General features: G+C 36.8%; 1 protein-coding gene across 1 annotated transcript in view; it reads right to left on the bottom strand.

Moving 5' to 3' along the window:
* LOC101861436 (cilia- and flagella-associated protein 46) overlaps positions 1-20,222 on the bottom strand; it is a 79,176-nt gene extending 58,954 nt beyond the window's left edge. The window contains exons 1-15 of the mRNA XM_035969346.1: positions 20,042-20,222; positions 17,713-17,846; positions 17,127-17,258; positions 15,960-16,024; positions 15,544-15,708; positions 14,830-14,953; positions 13,767-13,861; positions 11,940-12,062; positions 8,988-9,203; positions 7,791-7,868; positions 6,651-6,668; positions 3,804-3,903; positions 2,563-2,661; positions 2,083-2,273; positions 92-188 (exon numbers count right to left, since the gene is read on the bottom strand). Coding sequence (XP_035825239.1) covers positions 92-188; positions 2,083-2,273; positions 2,563-2,661; positions 3,804-3,903; positions 6,651-6,668; positions 7,791-7,868; positions 8,988-9,203; positions 11,940-12,062; positions 13,767-13,861; positions 14,830-14,953; positions 15,544-15,708; positions 15,960-16,024; positions 17,127-17,258; positions 17,713-17,846; positions 20,042-20,090 — 1,686 coding nt within the window. The 5' untranslated portion in view covers positions 20,091-20,222. The remainder of the gene's footprint in view (positions 1-91; positions 189-2,082; positions 2,274-2,562; positions 2,662-3,803; positions 3,904-6,650; positions 6,669-7,790; positions 7,869-8,987; positions 9,204-11,939; positions 12,063-13,766; positions 13,862-14,829; positions 14,954-15,543; positions 15,709-15,959; positions 16,025-17,126; positions 17,259-17,712; positions 17,847-20,041) is intronic.
* Between the last annotated feature and the right edge of the window lie 42 nt (positions 20,223-20,264).

Raw genomic sequence — 20,264 nt, 5'->3', positions numbered from 1 at the left:
TACTAACTCTAATACAAGCCACACACAAACATAGCTTCATTTTTCTTTTAAATCCGTTGTCCTCAGACATCAGGTGCTCAAGCAAACTAACCTTCTTCAGGTTTTCCATGGCAACCTGAATCTGCTCTTGATCCTCCTCACACCTTGCTAGTTCTGTGTGGATCTGGCACCTCAGCAGCACAAGGAGGCTAGCAAGGAAATAAAAACATTACCTTGACGATACAAAACTTTACCACTGTGATTACACACATTCGAAGCATTTTATATCACACAATTCAAAGCAATCTACATTTAATGCAAATAGAGTAACTCCCTTGCAGGATATCACAAAACAATGTCTTGTTGTGAGATAAAGTTACAGCATCTTGCTATAAAGCTACCCAATCAAAAACCATTGCTAGGGCTGGATTCGGCTCGGTTAATCGAAGGCTTGCAAAGCAGCGGACGTCTTGCGCTAGAGTCTTGCGAGCAGGCTTGTGGTTTGATTTGCCTCCCGCTTGCTACTGGAGGGAACTTCCGGTGAGTTGTGACTCGCGGACAGTCCTGCTGTACTGTGTCGTGACGTCGCGAACTCTCGTGGCAGTGGGCTCAGTACATATTATAGAAGATTCTCTGGTTATTTGCGTTGAGAGGCTTGCACCAAAAGTGCAAGATCGGTTGGGTTTTTTTCATAGTTCGGTTGTAAAAAACAAAAAGCTCTATTCAATGCACTTAAAAATTAATATTGGATCTGCTATTCTTATGATGTTAAGGCCTGTTTATTTTTAATGTGCACAAGCCAAGCGCTTCATCGCCGCACGCAAAAGACCTCAGTTCGATTCCCGTATGGGGATAAATTTTTACTGAGAACCTCCGTCTTTCTGCTGGGGCGTTGTTCCCTCTCAGCCCAGGTTGGCCCTGACATTGGGTTGAAGTAGGCCTAGCCCGTCTCCTAAATGTTCTGTATTATGTCACTGTGAGTGTAACACATCTACAAAATAGGTTACATACATACGATACAAAAGCCAATCACAACGACCCCTGGAGTTTTCCATTTTAGGGTAATCTAAGTCAACTTATTCTTATTACTACCAGAAACCTAGGTCTCTGTTACTACAATACCACGCTCCCTCTCACTTATCCATTCGCTTAGCTGATCAACGGCGGGAAGTTAAAAATAACTTCAGCTCTCTACGCCTTGCACCAAAACAAGCCCAGCCTCTCCCTTCCAACACATCGGACTGTCTTGTCGCCATCAAGACGGTCCTACGCCATCGAGCCCGTGCCGCTCGCTCGGTGTATCGAGACAGTACAAGTCAGCAGGTCAGGTTTCGAGCTTGTCCTGGGGCAAATCTCTAGGTCTAGCGCAAATCAGTACTGTGTGAATTGTGGGGCCTGTGGCAGCGGACGGGACTTGAGGCTTGCGCAGGCCTTCGATTAATCGAGTAAACTACAGCGCCACGCCGCGAAGTGACTCTGTGGGCGAGATCTCTCACTCTCCCCCTCTCTCTTTTTCTGAAGTAAGTGGCTTCGCGGATTGCAAGCAGGGTGGGGATGATGAGGGGGCCTGACACGAGTGGCTTCGCGGATTGCTAGTTGCTGTGGACTTGAAGTTTAGACTAGACCAAGGAGGTTACAGTTTGCGCTAGACTCAACTTATCATGCTGGTGATTTGATTTGATGATTTGACCTAGTGATTTGAGGCTTGTGACTTGAACTAGGGGTTTGTGAGTACGAGCGGGTTTGCTACCGGGGTACAGCCCTAACCATTGCATCAACAATTGCTTTAACACTTTGCAGTCACACAGCCAGCAGTACAAAATACCCCATCTGGTAACCCAGCCAGGAGAGCGACTGCAACAGACTTCTCGGGCATGGCGCAGAAGTGTGCCAGGTGACCGGAAAGGATCATTTTCACCGATGCATTATTGCGCCAATTGCGCCAAGTGACTGCAAAGTGTTAAACTCCTACTGAACCAGCTTTTTCTATCTTCTTATAAATATCATAACTTTGAACAAAGTGTTATCAACTTTTATTATACTCAGAATACACACTACTTTTTCTGAAAAAGACTCAATACAAGAACTGTAGTTTTATCATACCTATCAATTGCCTCCAAAGCATCAGCAACAACTGTAAGCTGTTTCCTCACTTGATTCCTCAGATTGGGTTGAAGAAGAGGTAGGCATAGGTTCCACTGTGTGACGCAGCCAACTTGAATGACATTCGGTTCTCCAAGTCGGATGGCATTCATGATTGCCTCTTCACAGCGTCTGATAGCCTGAAGGCGAACCTAAGATAAAGTTGAGAAAACAGAATACATTGTAAGTGTCAGTATTACGTGAAAACGACAGCCTACAAACACAATAACAGAAATCATGATTTTTTTAAAAAAGAACAAAAATAAAGTTTACTTCAAATCTACAGCTCAGTGTAAGACTCCAGTATACATCACTTATTCAAAATGGCGTTTTGCGGAGTTTTACACCAAACAGTCGAAATATAGCCATTCGTAATTGTGAAACCTTTCGATGCTGCTACGTGAAATGTGATAAAGGAACATGCAAAATATGTTAACTTACATCCACAACAGTCTTCTGGTAAGTTTCTTGCTTTTCAAGAAGATTCCGGACCATCAGTTCACACTGCACAAATTCTAGCTCCAGGTGAAATCCAGGTTCCTGGTAGAAAAACAAACAGATCATGTAGAATGTATACTGTGTAAAAGGGAGCATAAGAGGAAGAGGGTATACACAATTGTATTTACCTAAGTAACTGTTTTACCGTACAGAACTATTCATTGTAAAAATTAACTATAACATCGGCAAATCATGAAACATTTTACGTATTTAACATACATATAAATGAAAAAACATAAATGCTCCTAGTTTTTCAAGAAAAGCATGTGCTGGGTGAAAAACAGAATGGATGTCTATTTCATTGTGTTCCACATTCAAAACTAGTGTATCAATCTGCAATTTTGGTAAACTGTCAGGTGACCACAGTGCTATTTGAAAAGTATGATAGAGTATGTGTTTTGAGCCCCTCTAAAAAATGTTTATTGTTGGATAATGTTTGGAGAATATGTATCCTCATAGACAGTACAGTGCCATAGCTGCTCCTCCCTCCTCTTCAGAATCCATGAAAAGGACAGGCTTGGTGATTGTGCCATACGTGCGGTTTTTTAAAAAAAGATTCTCAATTAACATATCACTAACAGAATTTTTTCAGTGAGTTTAATCCTTTTTTTTTATATGGGATGACACACCGTTGAATAGCCAGATTTTTTAAAATAATAAAGAGAACTATCAAACAGTTTAGATTTCTAACGACATGATCCAAAATCCTTGATATGAAAGTTTTCATCCTTTTGTGCAAATTGGATAGAGCTCTGGCACAATTCTATGTTTCCATTTCATCTATGGTCAAAAAGTTGGTAACAAAATTTTGCTTCAATTCTAGTTTGGTCTCCCAAAGTAAAAAAGCTTTTATACAAGCCTCTCTTCAAACAGAGAAGTGTGACGATTGAAAAATTCAAACAAGCTTCATAGCCATTTGAGGTCTGCATTGGATGCACGAAATGTTATATCTTCATTCTACAAATCCACTTCTCATTCTTGATCCTAAAAGGGCAAAAATTGATTAGAAAGATCTCAAGGTCACAAGATTTCTGTATTATGACTTTGCCATTTGAAAAGTTAATAACTATCGAGTCATATTCATGTGACTTCGGAATACTAAACTGCATTACATAAACACAGTGTCCTGCCCTTTCATTGGCGACATTAAGTATATTGGTAGCATATTCTGTCCCAACACCCACCTTGAAAGTGCACATTTTCATGCTTTCAACACAGGCGGCAGCCAACTCAGGCAGATCCAGTTCCAAGCACAAACGTGCTAACTCCAGTAGAAGCAATGGCCTGAAACAAACCAAAAAAAAATTGTGGGATTCAGTGAATATGCCAAAAAACGAGAACAAAATAACTGTTTAAAAGTTATGCAAAGTTATAAACATTGATAAAAAGAGTAAGGCAAGCGACAATTAATTGTAACTTCAAAATTACTCTTTTCCTGTTCATTCAACCTAATTTAATACTCTTCCAATTCGACCATGCCACTTTCTATTCTTTGCCCAAAACATCAATCATCTAAGTAAATGTAACAATTTGTGAGAATTGATTCAGAAGTTTTAATCTTTGGTGATTTTTTTTTAAAGCTCCAAATTAAAACTGTGACAGAGTATGTTGCAACTATAAAAGACTATTCTTGCGATGGTACTTCAGGAAGACAACACATGTTTAATCAGTTAACTAACATAAAAAGATTACACTAGCAGTTTAGAGGAACAAATGATCCACACAATGGAAACCTAGCTCTGATTATTTTTTTAAAGCATTTTCAAAACATGTAGCTTCATAAACATGTTCTACACAAGTAGCTATGTAAATATTTCTACTGCCAACCAGAATGAGCAGGATTATGAAACTGACCCCATTTGACAATATATTTGCAATAAAAGGAGCGAGAAACTGTTGTGTAAGTTACCATAATAGGAGGAGACAGGAAAAAGAAAGAGGGTGAAAGAATTAGAAGTTACGTTAAACAATAAAAAGCATTTTCAACGCAGAAGATCAGAATTAATCTCAAACCACCACAGTCAAGGACCCAGTTCACAATGCATACTACAACAATATGAAGTATTTGTGTTCATACTTTCAGAACCCCTTTCACCAATACAGTACTTGTGAGAGAAGATAAAGAGTGCACAAACTGATGAAGAAAACAAATCAGTCAGTCATACCTCTATGACATACTAAGACATATGCAAAAAAAACAAAATGCTATTCAGAGTTATATCTGCATGAAAATTATTCTCACAATAAAATTCTCCAAAACATAGTGCAAAGTTATAATATTTGAAAGATTTTAATAAATAAAGTGAGGAAAATTTGAATTGCACTGTCAAGATATATTTCTTTTAAAAGAAAGGAAGGGAAGATAGACAAAGATCCCACTTTGTTTAACTTCGACTTTTTAGTTTTAGTAGAGGTTTTACGGCGCTCGCAATTGCATAAGGTCATATGCGCGGCAGAAGATTTGGTGTTACAAGAGAGTAACAAACATAAAAAAGGAGAAGGGGAGATAAGGATGATAGATGTTTGATAGGAAAGAAGAAGCAAACAACACCAGAGCACCCGCCAACCACCCACTAACTTAAACAAAAATTTGAGAATTTCTTCAATCGACATGACATTAATAAACCCGAGATAAATGGCAAAATAGAGATGCATGAAAGTCAGTAGCACAACACTAATTAGAGGGCAAGAATGCTTTTCTTTTGACAGCAATTAAATACAGTTCGTCCATTTTGCGGACAAAATGTCTCTGAAGTGACTGAATTAAAAATACCTCTTTCATAACAAAAACTCATAATCATGAATTTAGTACATTCGTACAAAGTTTTTAAAAAATCTAGAGCACATTGTCTAATTATCTAGCAGTTATGTGATTAGGGAGGTAGCAATGCAAAGTAAAACAAACACTGAGCCGCATAATAGTCAAATAAATGTGGAGTATATGTTGAACACTTCTCAGTATGACAGTACACTGAGGTCATATCCAAATCAGACAATTTTCACACAGCATATCATCACACACTGTAATCTGGCTGTACAGACCGAACCACAAAAGCATGAAATTCTTAAAACCCAGGGGTTAACCAGCATTTCATCTAAAATATTGATTAAATAGTTGAATTATCTCACTACAGATACAGTCAAACCTGCCCTGACGGCCACCTCTATAAGACGGCCACCTGTACAAATGGCCACTTTCCATTTTCCCCCTTGTGTTTTTTCTATATGAAATAACTGTGTAAAACGGGCACCTGTCCAACGCAGCCGCAGCCACCATATTTTAACACACAACCCCTATCACACTAAGCAATAACACCTGTCTTAGACGGCCCCCTTAGAGACTCCATTACGTTTTGTCATAAATTGTGCATTGGCCCCTGGCGTTGTGGGTGAGCCGTCATAATCCAATCACCAGTCGTTTGTTGTTAGATAGTCCCTCTAATGATCATGTAGCGTAGGCCCCTCACACAGTTGACCAATAGCTACCAATTTTCAGCTGCTGGTGAGGTAAGCGTGTGATCCCTCATAACCCATAAGCCCCGCCCAGAACTCATACACAAATCGTAAGTGAGATGAGTGGTCACTGTTTACCCAGTCTGTTACAAAGTAACAATGGACATCAACCTGAACTTGTGACAAAAGCGTAGCTCATTCTCCGAGTGGTGGCGACCCATGCGTTTGTTTAAACATGGCACTCGGTCTTCCTCATCTAATACATTTCGTTTTTTTGTCACCCTTGTGCAAAATCAGCAACAAAATAAAAATTGCAAACAAAATACAAACCAACAACAACAACAACAAAAACAACAACAAAGCGGCTACTTTCGATTGGGACCTCAGAATGGAATGGTTTGTTTTCTTCATCTTGATCAGTCCTGCCTAAGACGGCCACCTGTGTTATACGGCCACTTTTCTGCTTGACAATGGGTGGCCGTCTTACACAGGTTTGACTGTACAGTTGTGCATGCAGTATCTATTTGCAAGAATAATAGCATCTAATTTACACAAAACAGCTCAAATTTGACCCAAACCTTTCTGCAGGGGATAAACTGAAAGAAAATGACACCCCATAGCTACTGATTAACTGTATGATCAACATTTGAATAATAAGTAAAGCATAAATTCTTGGGCTATGTCATTGATGGATGATTAGATTAATTCACATCATCAATGTAGTTGTGAAGTTTTCAGGGAAAAAATAAAAACTGTATCTCAAAAGAATGTTTTCGGATAGAACGTCTGAATCTCTTTGTCTCTTAAGTATGATACAGAGAGAAAATGGGAGAGAGAGGGGATGACAAAGAGAGAGAGAGAGAGAGAGAGAGAGAGAGAGAGAGAGAGAGAGGGAGAGAGGGAGGGAGGGAGGGAGGGAGAGAGGGAGGGAGAGAGAGAGAGAGAGAGAGAGAGAGAGAGAGAGAGAGAGAGAGAGAGAGAGAGAGAGAAGGGGTGGGTAATTAAATTACAAGTTACAACAAAAACGAGAATAGCAAGCATTAAAAAATAGAATGATCAAAATACTTCAACCACAAATAAGTTTTAATAAATGAGTATTTTAGTAATGAGAGACTAACTTTATCATTATTCTGTAAAGTTTAACACTTTTCATACCATAAACAATGGATGCAGATATTTCTTTATCCTCTTCCCTTCAGTGTTCTTCAAAGGTATGAACAAGGACAAATGGAACCTTCATGAACTCAAAGTTTGGTGTGCTTTAGAATTAGATATGATCCAAACCTGACAAAGCAGCACTCTTCACTCTCTGCCCAACTTATACATATTAGAAAGAATTTGTACTTCATACTAATCAACACTTTAGCTGAATACTGTATTTTTAAATATTGACTCTAATTCGCAATAACAGATTTTCATTGCATTCCATTACACTACAGGATGGAGTTGATTTCAAAACTAACAAATTGCACACTGTTGCTAGCAAAACAAAATTGTTTTTCACCAAAAAAAAACCACCTTTGCACACTAATTTATTGTCCCTCAATGAACTAAAAAATGTATTATTTTTCATGAAACTGAGTGCATATTGTGACACACAAATAAAAATGTGAGGTGAAATTATGTATTCACAAACAGATTTTTTTAAAAGATGTGGACTTAAATATATATATTGTGTTCTGTGGGTTTATATGGGGGGAAAAATCCAGAAGACTAACTTATCCACACTGTCCGAAGCTACTTTTCTACTGGTGGTTGGTGTTGGAGTTCTCCTTCCGCCTTTTACTGGACTTTTGCTATAAAGAAACATGCAGCATACAATCTACAATGAAATATATTTCACGTCATAACAAGAGCAAAATAAAATCTAAAAGCAGAATGAGCATTAAATACATGAAATAATGAGTTTTCTAATGTGAACTAATGAGTGTCCTTACATTGCTCAGTCTGTGCTACAAAAGGTTAAATATTGGACAAATAAAAATCTAAAGCAAATGCAAACTGTTTCAACTTTAAAAATATTTTTAACGTAATCTTAAAATTGGAGAGCAAAGTGCCATTTATGTGAAAAAGAACATGAATCTAATCAAATGCTAATTGGAAAATAACCATGACAAATTATAAAAAGAGAAAAGGAAGAATGAGTGTGAGGGTGCGTTAAGAACATCTGTTACTTCTCTATAAACTGAAGCAAGGTCACATAATACTTATGAAAACAAATAACATCCATAATGTGAGGAACATACATAGATTGTAGCTACTGTCTGTATTCACTACCATTAATAAGCTGACAAGAAAAAAGTTTGAAATGAAATTTGAAAGTGCAGAAACTAAGAGAAAAAAACGATGCACGACATCAGTCTACAGAATATGTACCTGAATGGACGATAATTTTTTTTAAAATACAACGTGAGACTAAACTCCAAGATTATGTATTCCAGGATATGTTGCGCAACTCTTATTGAAAGACTGTGTGTGCACAAAGGGCAATTAATGACCACACATTCCCAATTACCATACATGATTATGCATGTGCAGTATATCTTGACATCAGTTTTTATACACCTACTGTCCTTAATCTGCACACTTAACTGAAAACCTGTGTCTCTAAGTGCCCAAACAAATACACACATATACTGGATTTTACAGAATGTAGAACAAATGTTTGAGGGATCCTGGGTTCATCAATGAAACAATTCAGTAAACTGAAATAATGTCACTGTTTCTCACTTCTCATAATCTGTTGCCTCAACAAATTGGGAGAGCTTAAACCTCACTACAACTCCACCTTGGAATATACAATCTTTGCTAACTCAAAAACAAACAAAATAGTAAACAGTTGTGTTTGCCTCAACTAACATAACATAGAAAGTACAGAGGAAAAAGGAAAAATAGTGGAACATTATCACACTCACCGTTCTTTCCTCTCTGTTTCAGCAGCTTCATCTCTACTCGGGGATGAACTGCTTGAAGTTGCACGTGCAGGCTTTGAATCTTTGCGGGTCAGACGTTCTTGTGACAATCGCTCTTGAGACCTGGACAACAGGGAGTCTTTATGTGCCACACCCATCTGGTTCAGAATGTTCTGAATGTCCAGTGCATAGTCTCGGCCCTCTTCCTGGTCAACAGAGCTAGAAAAAAGAAAATTTGAGAATGTTACCATTTCACTAAAGATAATAACAGCCAAAGGCAAATAGATTTTACAAAAAAAAACACATAATGTTCAATACTCAAAAACTAGATGAGAGCAGAGAAATCACAGAAACTTTTTTTAACAATGCAATATCATCGCCACATACTATTTACAGTGATACTGCATGAATGCTCCAGAGAAAAAAAAGAATTATATTTTCACTCCAAACCAACAGATTAAAGTTCACCCTTTGAGTGCTGCTCTTCTGAGTTCACACGAACTAAGCAAGCACCTGAGCACTCTATAGACCACTACTACATTAAAACCACAGCATGTTGGGGTGTGCAGAAGGTGAGCTCAGAACTGTAAGGACCTTAATAACCTGGAAACATTGTAACTTTAGAATATAACTTTGGGAGGTACGTAAAAATGAATGTGCGGTGGTCTGTAAAAACAAGTGGTAGACAAACAGCCATTGCCCGAGTCATATCCTACACCCCCCAACCAAAAATATAAGCTTCGTATCGCATTTGAGCCAGTATGATTTTCATTTCTTCAGCCCATGTTTTTCTGTCTGAATGCTGTTATGAAATACCTTATTTAAGAATAAAAGATATGAAATCAGTGAAATTATGTTTTCTTATCTTTAAAAAATTACAGAGTTAGAGCAAGCTTTCCATCTAAGAACAGACACAGCCAGTTCGGTAAATTTGAAAACCTATTTTCATTTACTTTTCAAATAGTGAGAGTGCATCACTTCACATGTCTATAAAATTGGCAACCCCCCCCCCCCCCCCCCCCCCCAACAACAACAAACCAATCAACATGCTTTTTATTTCAACTTTGCAATACATCTTTTTAACCTAAAATAACATGCTTTAAATACTGACACACTTAATCTGAAAAGTTACATACAGTACTGGGAAATATAAGGGCTTCCATTTCTTGATGTCAATATAAAATGTTACAGAAAAATGATGTACCTGGTTTTTCCAGCCACCACATAAATGATGTGCTTTAGCAATTCGTTAACGAGGAAATCTGCCCAAAAAGTATAAATTACAAAAGACTTAACCCCTTCTTAAAGTCTTTTTGAGGTTTGTCTTCTATATTTATCTCAAAATAAATTCAAGGGCAAAAAAGTCAAAGTCAAACAGTAACACATCTATCAAAACAGCAGTAAACACACAGAAAAATTGCTAAATTTCCTGCTGAAAAGGAAGCATTCACATAGCTTGAAAGAAATCTGAAATTCGGGTGGGGGGGGGGGGGGGGGGGGCATAAAGGCACTTAGTATAAGCAGCTCAGATTTCAGTGAGGCACAACTCGTTCTTCTCCAGAAAGCTATTGAAGTCCCTACTCAGCATTTCTCGTGACCAGCACCAAAGCAATCGATCTTCAAGCAACACATGACCAAATTCATACCTTGAATTTTGGCACAACTTTGAGAGAAAACTACAACAACAGAATGAGTCAATAATATTATAGTTAAAATTGTATGGCACTGTTGGCATAAACTGATCCTTCATGCAGAATTTGTGCTCTTTTTTTGGAGACCTTTTAAGTGGTGGAAATGGCGCAGAGCAGTAAAGTTTGAAAGAAAATGAACAATATGGACTAACTCCCCACAGAGTAAAGTTACGGTTCAATACACCAAGTTCTTCAGTGGTGTGCGAAAGGAATTTTTAACAATAAAATGTGATAAATGTTACGGCTGTGATTTAACACTACAATGATCCCAGTTACAACTAAGTCAATCAATTTATTCAAGGTCACATTGACAAGTGTGAGTTCTGTAAAGTCCACTGAAACAATTGAACTTCTGCTTTTAAAATGTAATAGTACTTGGAAGTATTGGTCTTATCTGTAGCAAGATTGTTCTAGATATGAAACTATTACTATTTTGCCAGTCACAAGAACACAATAATACCAATATTTTAAATGTTCTACAGATTTACGCAAAACAGTTCATTTTCAAATCAAAAGTTCAGAAAAATCAACCCAATTTTCAGTATTTTAAATTAACTCTTTGTCAAAGACATGAAGAAGAAAGTCTGATCCAACAATTGTAAAAATCAAACCCCTTCGACCTTTGAGCAATGTTTAAACCTAACATTACATAACAATAAGAACAAAGCTATGTACATAAACAGCCAAAACACCTCCATTGCTGTTCCTCCAAGTACGTAGAATATTATGCAGTGCGTTGATATGTCTGCAAGATGTGTGAAGGCAATGCATACTACATTTATAATATCATGTATATGTAATGATCTGTCTACAGCGTATGTGCATGTTTTCCTGAAAAAAAAAGTCTGAAAGGAGAAAGTTATCGAAGCAAAAGAATAGCTCATTCAAAGGGGCCCTGTCAAAACAGATTTCTAAAAGGCTGTCATGTAAAGCAAAATAAGAAAAGAAGGATACTTCTTATTTCAATAACTACTTATTTGTTAGTAATTTTTTTAGAACTATCATTTTAGATCAACAAAAGCTGTATGTGATTTTTCTACCTTGAGTCAGTTATCGCTGAATTATTAATATATGCTTTTCAGGGCAACTATGAAAAAATGAAAAACAAAAGTGAAGAAATTCTAAGACCTGTCCATCGATGATGGAAATAACGTTAAAAAAACTTGAAAAGAAGATACAGAAACTTTGTGAAACCAAACAACAAAATCATAATCTGCAAAATAGTTACTGCAGAAAGAATATTCAACATTTTTATAAATTTTACACAAAAGAGTCATTTTCAGACGCAGGATCAGAATCAGGACTTGAGGATACATCATCAGCCAGTTCAGCATCAGAGGAGGGCACAGAGGAAGCATCTTCAAGTACAGGCAGGGGATCAAGACGACTGAGCAAACGAGGCGTTGTATGAATTAATGAAATAAGATTGTCTTACCATAGAATAAAACATCTCAAGACCTTGAGTTCATTTTTGATCATCTAACTTCCTCAGACTAAAACTTAAAGAGTCATCATTTTATTCACTGCGTCACAGCAACAATTAAAAATGTTTTAGTACTGAACAGGTATGGAATTCTTTGAAAAGAATACCACTGTTTTATTAGTACAGGATTTGCGCAACAAACACTCACGAGTTAAAATCACAGATAGGTTGCAAATATTGTATGTCTTATTAACAATTCAGATCATTTAGGAAGTGGTCAGAAAGAAGGACACCTTAGGAAAAGAAACTGCGTTAAAACGTAAGCTACAAATACAGATTAACTAATCAATTTGGGGTATTTATAAATGGAGTAAAGTGAGTACTATGAAGAAATATCTACAGAACTGTAGAACATCCAATTAAAAGAAGAGGGTTCAATTCCTCTAGATAACTAAAAAGAATTGATTTGAACCTAGTTATTGGTGAAAGAAAGGAATATTAACATTTAGGTCATAAATATTTAAGAGAAAGTTAACTGACATTTGCATATCATACAAAGAAAGAAAAAAGTGGAGTTTCAACTATACTTCAAGATGGGAAGAAAAAATTAAATGTATCAAACAATAGAAAACCAACTACAAATATAACATATTTTAGTACAAAAAAGAAATAGCTTTCACATAAGTTAAACTCCCAAAACCTTCAAATATCCCATATTATAAACTTTCCAACATTTACGGACAGTACCGTTAACTGTTCTGTATTTTCAATAAAAGACACAGAAAGAGGTCTCTATAATACAGACTTCATTGGTAAACGTTAACATCTGGCCAGCAAATCGACCTGCCTTCAGGAAAACGCTTACATATATAAGCATACATTGTTAATATTTTGGCCAGAAAAATTCTAAAGCAATACCTTGATTTAACGCTAAAAAGGAACATTCTTTTTTTGACATAACTTAAAGAAACAAAAACAAAAAATGGGGGGTGGAGGAACATGCAGAAGAGGCAGCTTACTGATATTCTTGAACACAAGACTTTCAAGCAATTTGCCACCATCAGCATGAAGAAAATCAATAAGTGGCAAAACTGTGATAACTTTTCGTCTCTTTTCTGCGTTGTGACTGACTGGAGGATAAAGTTACACGGCAATATCGAAGTCTTATAAACCACTGCTCCGATCTTTTATGACAAAGCCCTTAAAATAACAGATAGCAAGAAAAGTGACTTCGTTTAGTTGTTTCAACACTTGTTCAACAAAAATTGACAACTGTCGCCGTCATGATAAGATCGGATAAGTAGCATCGTGTAAATTTGTTAAGAGAAAGAAAAAACTGATTTATTAAAAGAACAGCTTAGAGTTATCCGATTTTCATACTGTTAAAAAATTCCACGTTAGTCTGTTTATTTGAATATAAATTTTTAACCAGCATATGAAACATGCTTTATAGAACATGTTCATGAAAAAAAGCAAAATCGAAAATTTTGTAGTTGTCCGATCTCATCGCGATGGCAACAATACAAATATATACTACACATGCATGACCCAAGAACGACATAGGTACACACCACAAAAATGTTCCTATAACTCATCAAATGGAATTATAATAAAATATACATAAGTTATGCACCAGACAGAGTTTCTCCAAGAAAAACATAGACTCACTTCTTAAGCTTGCATATCTTATAGTAAACAGCAAGTTCAGGCGATGTTTTCAGATCTTTGTGAAGTTTCGTAGAATCAACAAGCTGATGCCGTACCTGTATTGACAAACACAGTACATTTTATAGGCATAAACATACACACATAATATCTAAACTACAATAGAAAACATCTGTTTATTATCATCAAGTCTGCAGGACACGAAGAAATCTGACAATTATATATGAAATTTCCCATAAATAGACTCAGTTTTCTCATCCACACTTTTAAACACACAGTTTTCACGGTGTGCATGAAAACATAATCTTTGTGGGTGAGCAGTGGTATATTGTTACAAAAGTAATAATGAGTTCAAGTCTGCATTTTCTTTTCTTCTTTCCAAAACCAGTTAAACAAACTACAAGAAAACATGAAAGGTTTCTCACGCAAACAACCAAAACCACCATCTTTTTGCAACATTTGAAATATTAAAGGTAAAATGTGAGGCATCATAGTGAAATTAAGCGCTCATCAAAACAATGAAATTGAAGAAAACACATTTTCCCGCCAATGGGCAATTTTTCGCGAATTTTTTTTTTTGGCTCAACACATTTTATATCCATATAACAACATATTTCCATGTGAATTTTACAGAAAAACAGTGATCAAAGGTCATCATTGCTTTTCTCACCCTACACCATAGTACAGGCCGCGAACAAACACTTTCCACCTAATTAAAGGGACAAAATATGTACATTTTTAGCTTTCAAGGACTTTCAAACAATTGAAGTTACCAAACTTTGGCTGCCGTTTTCTTGTTAGTATTACCTCTGAAACCAAGTGACCCCCACCTCCTTCAATTGCAAATATCTCTACGTCCATTCACAATAAACGGGTATTTTTTAATCGAAAGCAAATGAACAAGCTCTCTGCTGATACCAATAACAACATATTCCCAAAAATTGATTAGCGCCTGATTCCACAGCGTCGTACCGTGACAAAAATAAAGCATGAAAGAAAATTCCCACCTATATGACAGAACAAAGACTTGCCTTACTTAAGTCTGAGTCACAAAGCAAAAACATACCATGAGTCCAAACACTGTTTTGTACAAGGACGAAACATTTGTTTTGATAAACGTCGCAGCTGCCGAAGCTATGTGTGAGGCATCACTCCGCCGACTGGCATCCAAGTGGCATTCGATCAAAGCACTGATAAGTAGAAGGGAAGAAATGGTTGGCGATAATAATACAGCAGATTGTGAGTATATTGTGAGCAAAGTCTCTAAGCACAGAATCATTTATGAAAATCTGACAAAGAATAATACTGTGAAGAGAAGGAAATAACTTGCAATATTTAACCTTTCTGCGCCCCCCCCCCCCCCCCCCCCCCTTGAAAATTTATAAAGCTGACCTTGAGCAGAACAGACACCTATCCAAATAGAGAGGTTCAGGAAAAGTGCATGCCTTCGTAAGCTTTTTATCAAAAGGAGAATCATCAAGAACTTCACTTCAAAGGAAGCACAAGACCAAAATATGATGGGTGTGTGATAAGTGAAAAGAAAAGCCAGGAGAACAAAAAAGGAAAAAACAAGAAAGAAATCTCAGCAGGGTCCACCAATTAGATTTACTGATAGAAGTAAAAACATGAGGAAAAACAAAGATATCCTCTAGGTAATAGTGACATCGATCAAAACACTGATGGGTATCTCAACAAAAACACAGATGAAAAACAGGGAAAAAAGAAAGGAGAAATCAGTGCAGACAAAAGAGCTATTATGACTTTGGTTCAAGACTCTTACATCATCAGCTGTGCTCTCCATTCATAGTCTTTATCTTCAATGTCATCCAGAGCTTTTACAACTTGATGCAAACTTCTTGCAAGATACTGGCGAAATCCAGGTTTCAAAAATGGACGACAGAATTGCCAGTATATGACAGAAGCGTTGTAAACCAAGAAATGATATCTGAGGAAATTTAAGAATACAACACATTAGTCACACATGGCAGAACTTTCTTTTCTTTTTTGGTATTGCTTTAAAAATGTAATACTTTTTATATGCAGAACATGTTATTTCAACTGATGGCAAAATTATTCTCAAGCTTTTCTACAGCTTTTTATTTTATTTACCAAGCTTTTTTAGTATGTTAGACAACATATCTAAAGATTTTTAGTCTCACATGCCTTGACAGTGAACAATAAGTAAACTTTAATTACCTGGGAGTTTTCTTGGCAAAAGATATTGCCTTCAAAATGTAGACCACTGCTTTCTCAAGCTGCTCCTAATAAGAAATAAAGCAAAAAAGTTCAATGTTTACAGGATCAATAAGTAAACTACTGAGTACCACATTAATAAACACAAGATTAAGAACAAAGAATGGAGATATTAGATCCAATACTGAAATGTATCAAAAAGCAAGTTCTTTAACCCTATCTATACGTTGTGTTTTACTATTGTATCAATACGATGTGGGGAAGTCAGAGCCACCACTTTCCAAAGAGGAAATTTACTTGTTAATCCGATCCGTACGCTTTGCATAGCAGTCTGTCAAAATGATTTTTCGAGAAATACTGCTTGACCAATGCCTACAGGAAAAGGACAACTTAATCTCGAATACACTGCCATAGAGCTCACTCTTGAGCTTTTACACGCCAAAGTGGGAATATCAAATCAGGAGAGAGATCAACCAATTAGTGAACACTGAAAGTCATCCTTAAAAGTAGACAAATCCTCACAAAAACTAATTAACCCCACAAGTTTGAAAGACTCCATGACATCGTGTTCTCAATTGGGCTCTCATTCAAAAACTATCACTACATCAGTACATTCCACAATCCACCACTTTCTTTGCTTTCCTTTCTTGAAAACACGGAATTGACAAATTTTTTGTGAAAGAATGCAGAGATGCTCACTTCTAATAAAAGAATGGCATTCATAGCCCTGCTGACACTATGAGCATGGATCTACACAAAAATGATCCCTGACTGAGAAATATTGAAGACATTGTTATATATAAGCCATTCATCAGATAGGAAGTGAAGTTGGTTATGAATGCTGTCAACCTTGACCCAAAATACTCAAAGCAATGGAATTTTACAAACCCGTTTATCTATAGAACTTTTATATTCTTGAAGTTCTTGCATTAAAATATAACTTCCAAAGAGAGCCCCCAGTCTTCTTTTCAAGTAAAAAATCTTTGTGCCGATATCTATACACAAAGTCGATCTACTTCACTCTTTGCTACTGTATAGCAATCAGTCCCTTTCATATGCTGTCAACCTCTACTGCCCAAAAACAGAACACCAATTTAACCAGATGAAGCCATTAGCAGGGAAAGTTTTTCAAGATAACTAATTAAAGTAAACCAAAAAAAAAGTCCTTACTGCACTGTTCGCATTCTGTGGTGCCAGTAGCTGTGCTTGACATAGGTAAGCTCGGCACAGAAACTGATTGGTCGCTGGTTGCTTCATGAAGAACATTTTCAGACATTCTCTGGCTATGTCTGGTTGTCCATTCTGTTAAAATTCAATAAGAGATATATCATAAATAATAATACAGCATTCATAAATATTAACTGGCACATTTTTATAAAACAACTATGTATTGAATAAGTGTTTTTCAAATGGAGGTAACAAAAATGGAAAACAAGAAAAAAAACAATCTCGTCAGTTAACTTAGAGTTCCGACAAACTCTTTTAAAAGCATAAGAGGTAATGAAACCTGAAAAACAATACAGACATATTAGCTCAAAAATATAATCACCATTGTTATGACATGTTGCTGTTTTCAAATCCCTTTAGCTGCGAGCATTTCGCTCTTGGCAGCGCAATGCCTCCCTCAAGTAACCACATGTCCTTGTCATCTGACCAATGCCAGATAATTATGACATAAAAATATGCACACCATAAGTAACAATTCAATAAGGAAATACATTCAACAGATTTACACAATATGAAAAAGAAAACTAACCTGAAAAGCAAATTCTGCACACAGAACATACAAGTCTTGTCCAAACGATTCAGGTGCATCAACTGCTGGTCTAGTTTCAGCAACATTCCTGAGCAAACTGTATGCTTCAAGCAATGCTGGATTTTTCTCACCCCCTGGGGATGAATAAAAATTTAAAAAGGGAATATATTAGAAGTCTAGTTGTCAAATATATAAACAGAAAAAACAAATCTTCTATTTTTTAAAAAGGACAGAACAGTAATATAAGCAAGCACTTAAAACTCTTTTCTTTTTTTAACTCATTGAAACTGTTCTCACGACAAAGAACCAAGGTTTTCATACCTAAGTTCATAAGGTTTCCATGTCATAATATTGCACCAATTCTTTATTAAAACTATGCACATATATATACATAATATGTGCCTTAGAGTCTGTTGTGTGTCAAATTCATAAAAATTTAGTTTTCATGATGTCTGTTTCACGAACATGTTTCCTGCATTACCCCAATATTTATATGTGCATACAGGCCTTATAATATACTCATCTGAAAGGACAGGAGCATATCTTCTGCAACAACAGAAACATGGGGGGTTCCCAGTAAATTTTAGCTTCCACGTTACACGTGTCATTTTTTTTTCTTGGGGGGAGGGGTAACGAGGAATAACGATAAAAGCGGAAAAAATTCATTTTCAAGAATTTTAGTCACAGTTTTCACATACTTTTAGTTATTTTAACAAAAATGGTGACAGTAAAAACCACCAATATGGTTAAAGTCACCATATTTGCACCCTTCACAAAAGCCAAGCTAACAAAAAAAAAATTGAAGACAAACAAAGGAAAAAAAGAGTCTAGAGGGCTGTACTACAATATTGTTGATTACAAATGAGTCATTGAGATAAATCATAATGATGTCAATGTGATTACTTTAGATGTTCACTTCTAAGTTCTGAGCATCAACTGTTCAGTGAACGACTCTGTAACACATCATTTTTCAAATCAGTATTAATGGTGGAGTTTTACAATTTCCAGTTAAGATATTCTTAAATTTAATAAAGAAGAAGCTCTGGTCAAAAACCTCAGCAAGTCATGATGCAGCATCATTCTTACCCTCCGACCTAACGGCATTGCAATAAAACTACGAATACAAATCATGATTTGTGTACATGTGTGTGTGTGCGTGGGTGTGTGTGTGTGTGTGTGAGAGAGAGAGAGAGAGAGAGAGAGAGAGAGAGAGAGAGAGAGAGAGAGTGAGAGAGTGAGAACTCGAGAGAGAGAAAAGGATAGAGAGAGGTGGGGGGTGGGGGGGGGGGGGCAACATTTCTGTCAAGCTGTTTAATTACCTCTATCAGTAAAATTGAAGATTAGCAGACCACCTGCCTCGAATATTTTTTTGGCACTAAAAACTGTCGCAAACTAGACAGGCGATTAAACGTAGAAAGACGCAAACTATTTTTAGATACGGCGCCCATCTTGTTTGACGTCAGACCAGGATACCCCTCCGATCACGTGACTACATCTAAGTATAATAGCCAACCGCATGGCACCAAAGATGGCAAAGTGTCTACGTATATAAGGCTTAAAATCTACACCACGCTCTCAGAAATTCCGATGGCTGGATAGACAGCGCGTCTGCCTTTGAAGTCATGCAATGATTTTAGGAGTGGTTCGATTCCGGTCCCGGACTATTTTTTATTTCTCTTCTCCTCCTCCCGACTGACCAACAGTCCCATAAATTATAATTTGTAGAGCTGCTTTGAAGTTTGTTTGTTTTTTAATGTATGTTAGTGATGAAGAATGCAGGAGAGGGGGGGGGGGTAGATGTAAATCTAATCCTCCAGCGTCTTTACGGCAATTTTCGTACACTTCCATCTTTGGTGCCATGCGGTTGGCTATACTCAGATGTAGTCACGTGATCGGAGGGGTATCCTGGTCTGACGTCAAACAACATAGGCGCCATACCTAAAAATAGTTTGCGTCTTTCTACGTTTAATCGCATGTGCAAACTAGGCCTACTAGAAATCTGAGATTATTTTTGTGACTTTGGCAGGGGGGTGAACCTGCCAGCATCCCCCCCCCCTTTCTACCAGAGTAGATCTAGTGGTGGTCTGCTAATGTTCAAAAAGGCCCCCCATCATATCCCCACTCTTGAAAATTCAGTAAGCAGCATTGTGACTTGTCCGCCTAACAGCAACCAAGTAGCCAAGTATATATATATATAGATCTATAATATGCTTAACACCACAACAACCCTACAAAGTGTAACAAAGCCTAGGCCTAGGCTACAATCTACAAACAAGTAAACAAGAACAAAATGCGATAGATTCTAGATGAAGATGTATTTTTAACAAACCTGCATAATTTTCAGCATTTGCAAGCAATTTCCTTATGCTAGCGTCCATATTTGTTTTTATCTAAAAACAATTCCAAGAGAAATGTCCACACTCTGGTTTGTTCAGTCAAATCACGGGTGCCGCCATATTGTTTACTGTTTACACCGGATAACCCCCACAGTCGCCCTCCCGCTACTCAAAATAAACCGTTTAAAATGAAATTTGTCTTTTATTTGTTATTTC

The sequence above is a fragment of the Aplysia californica genome, unplaced genomic scaffold (assembly GCF_000002075.1).
Source record: "Aplysia californica isolate F4 #8 unplaced genomic scaffold, AplCal3.0 scaffold00138, whole genome shotgun sequence".
Classification (NCBI taxonomy): domain Eukaryota; kingdom Metazoa; phylum Mollusca; class Gastropoda; order Aplysiida; family Aplysiidae; genus Aplysia; species Aplysia californica.
Note: the sequence above shows the minus strand (reverse complement) of the source record. Positions and strands in the feature narration are given on the sequence as shown.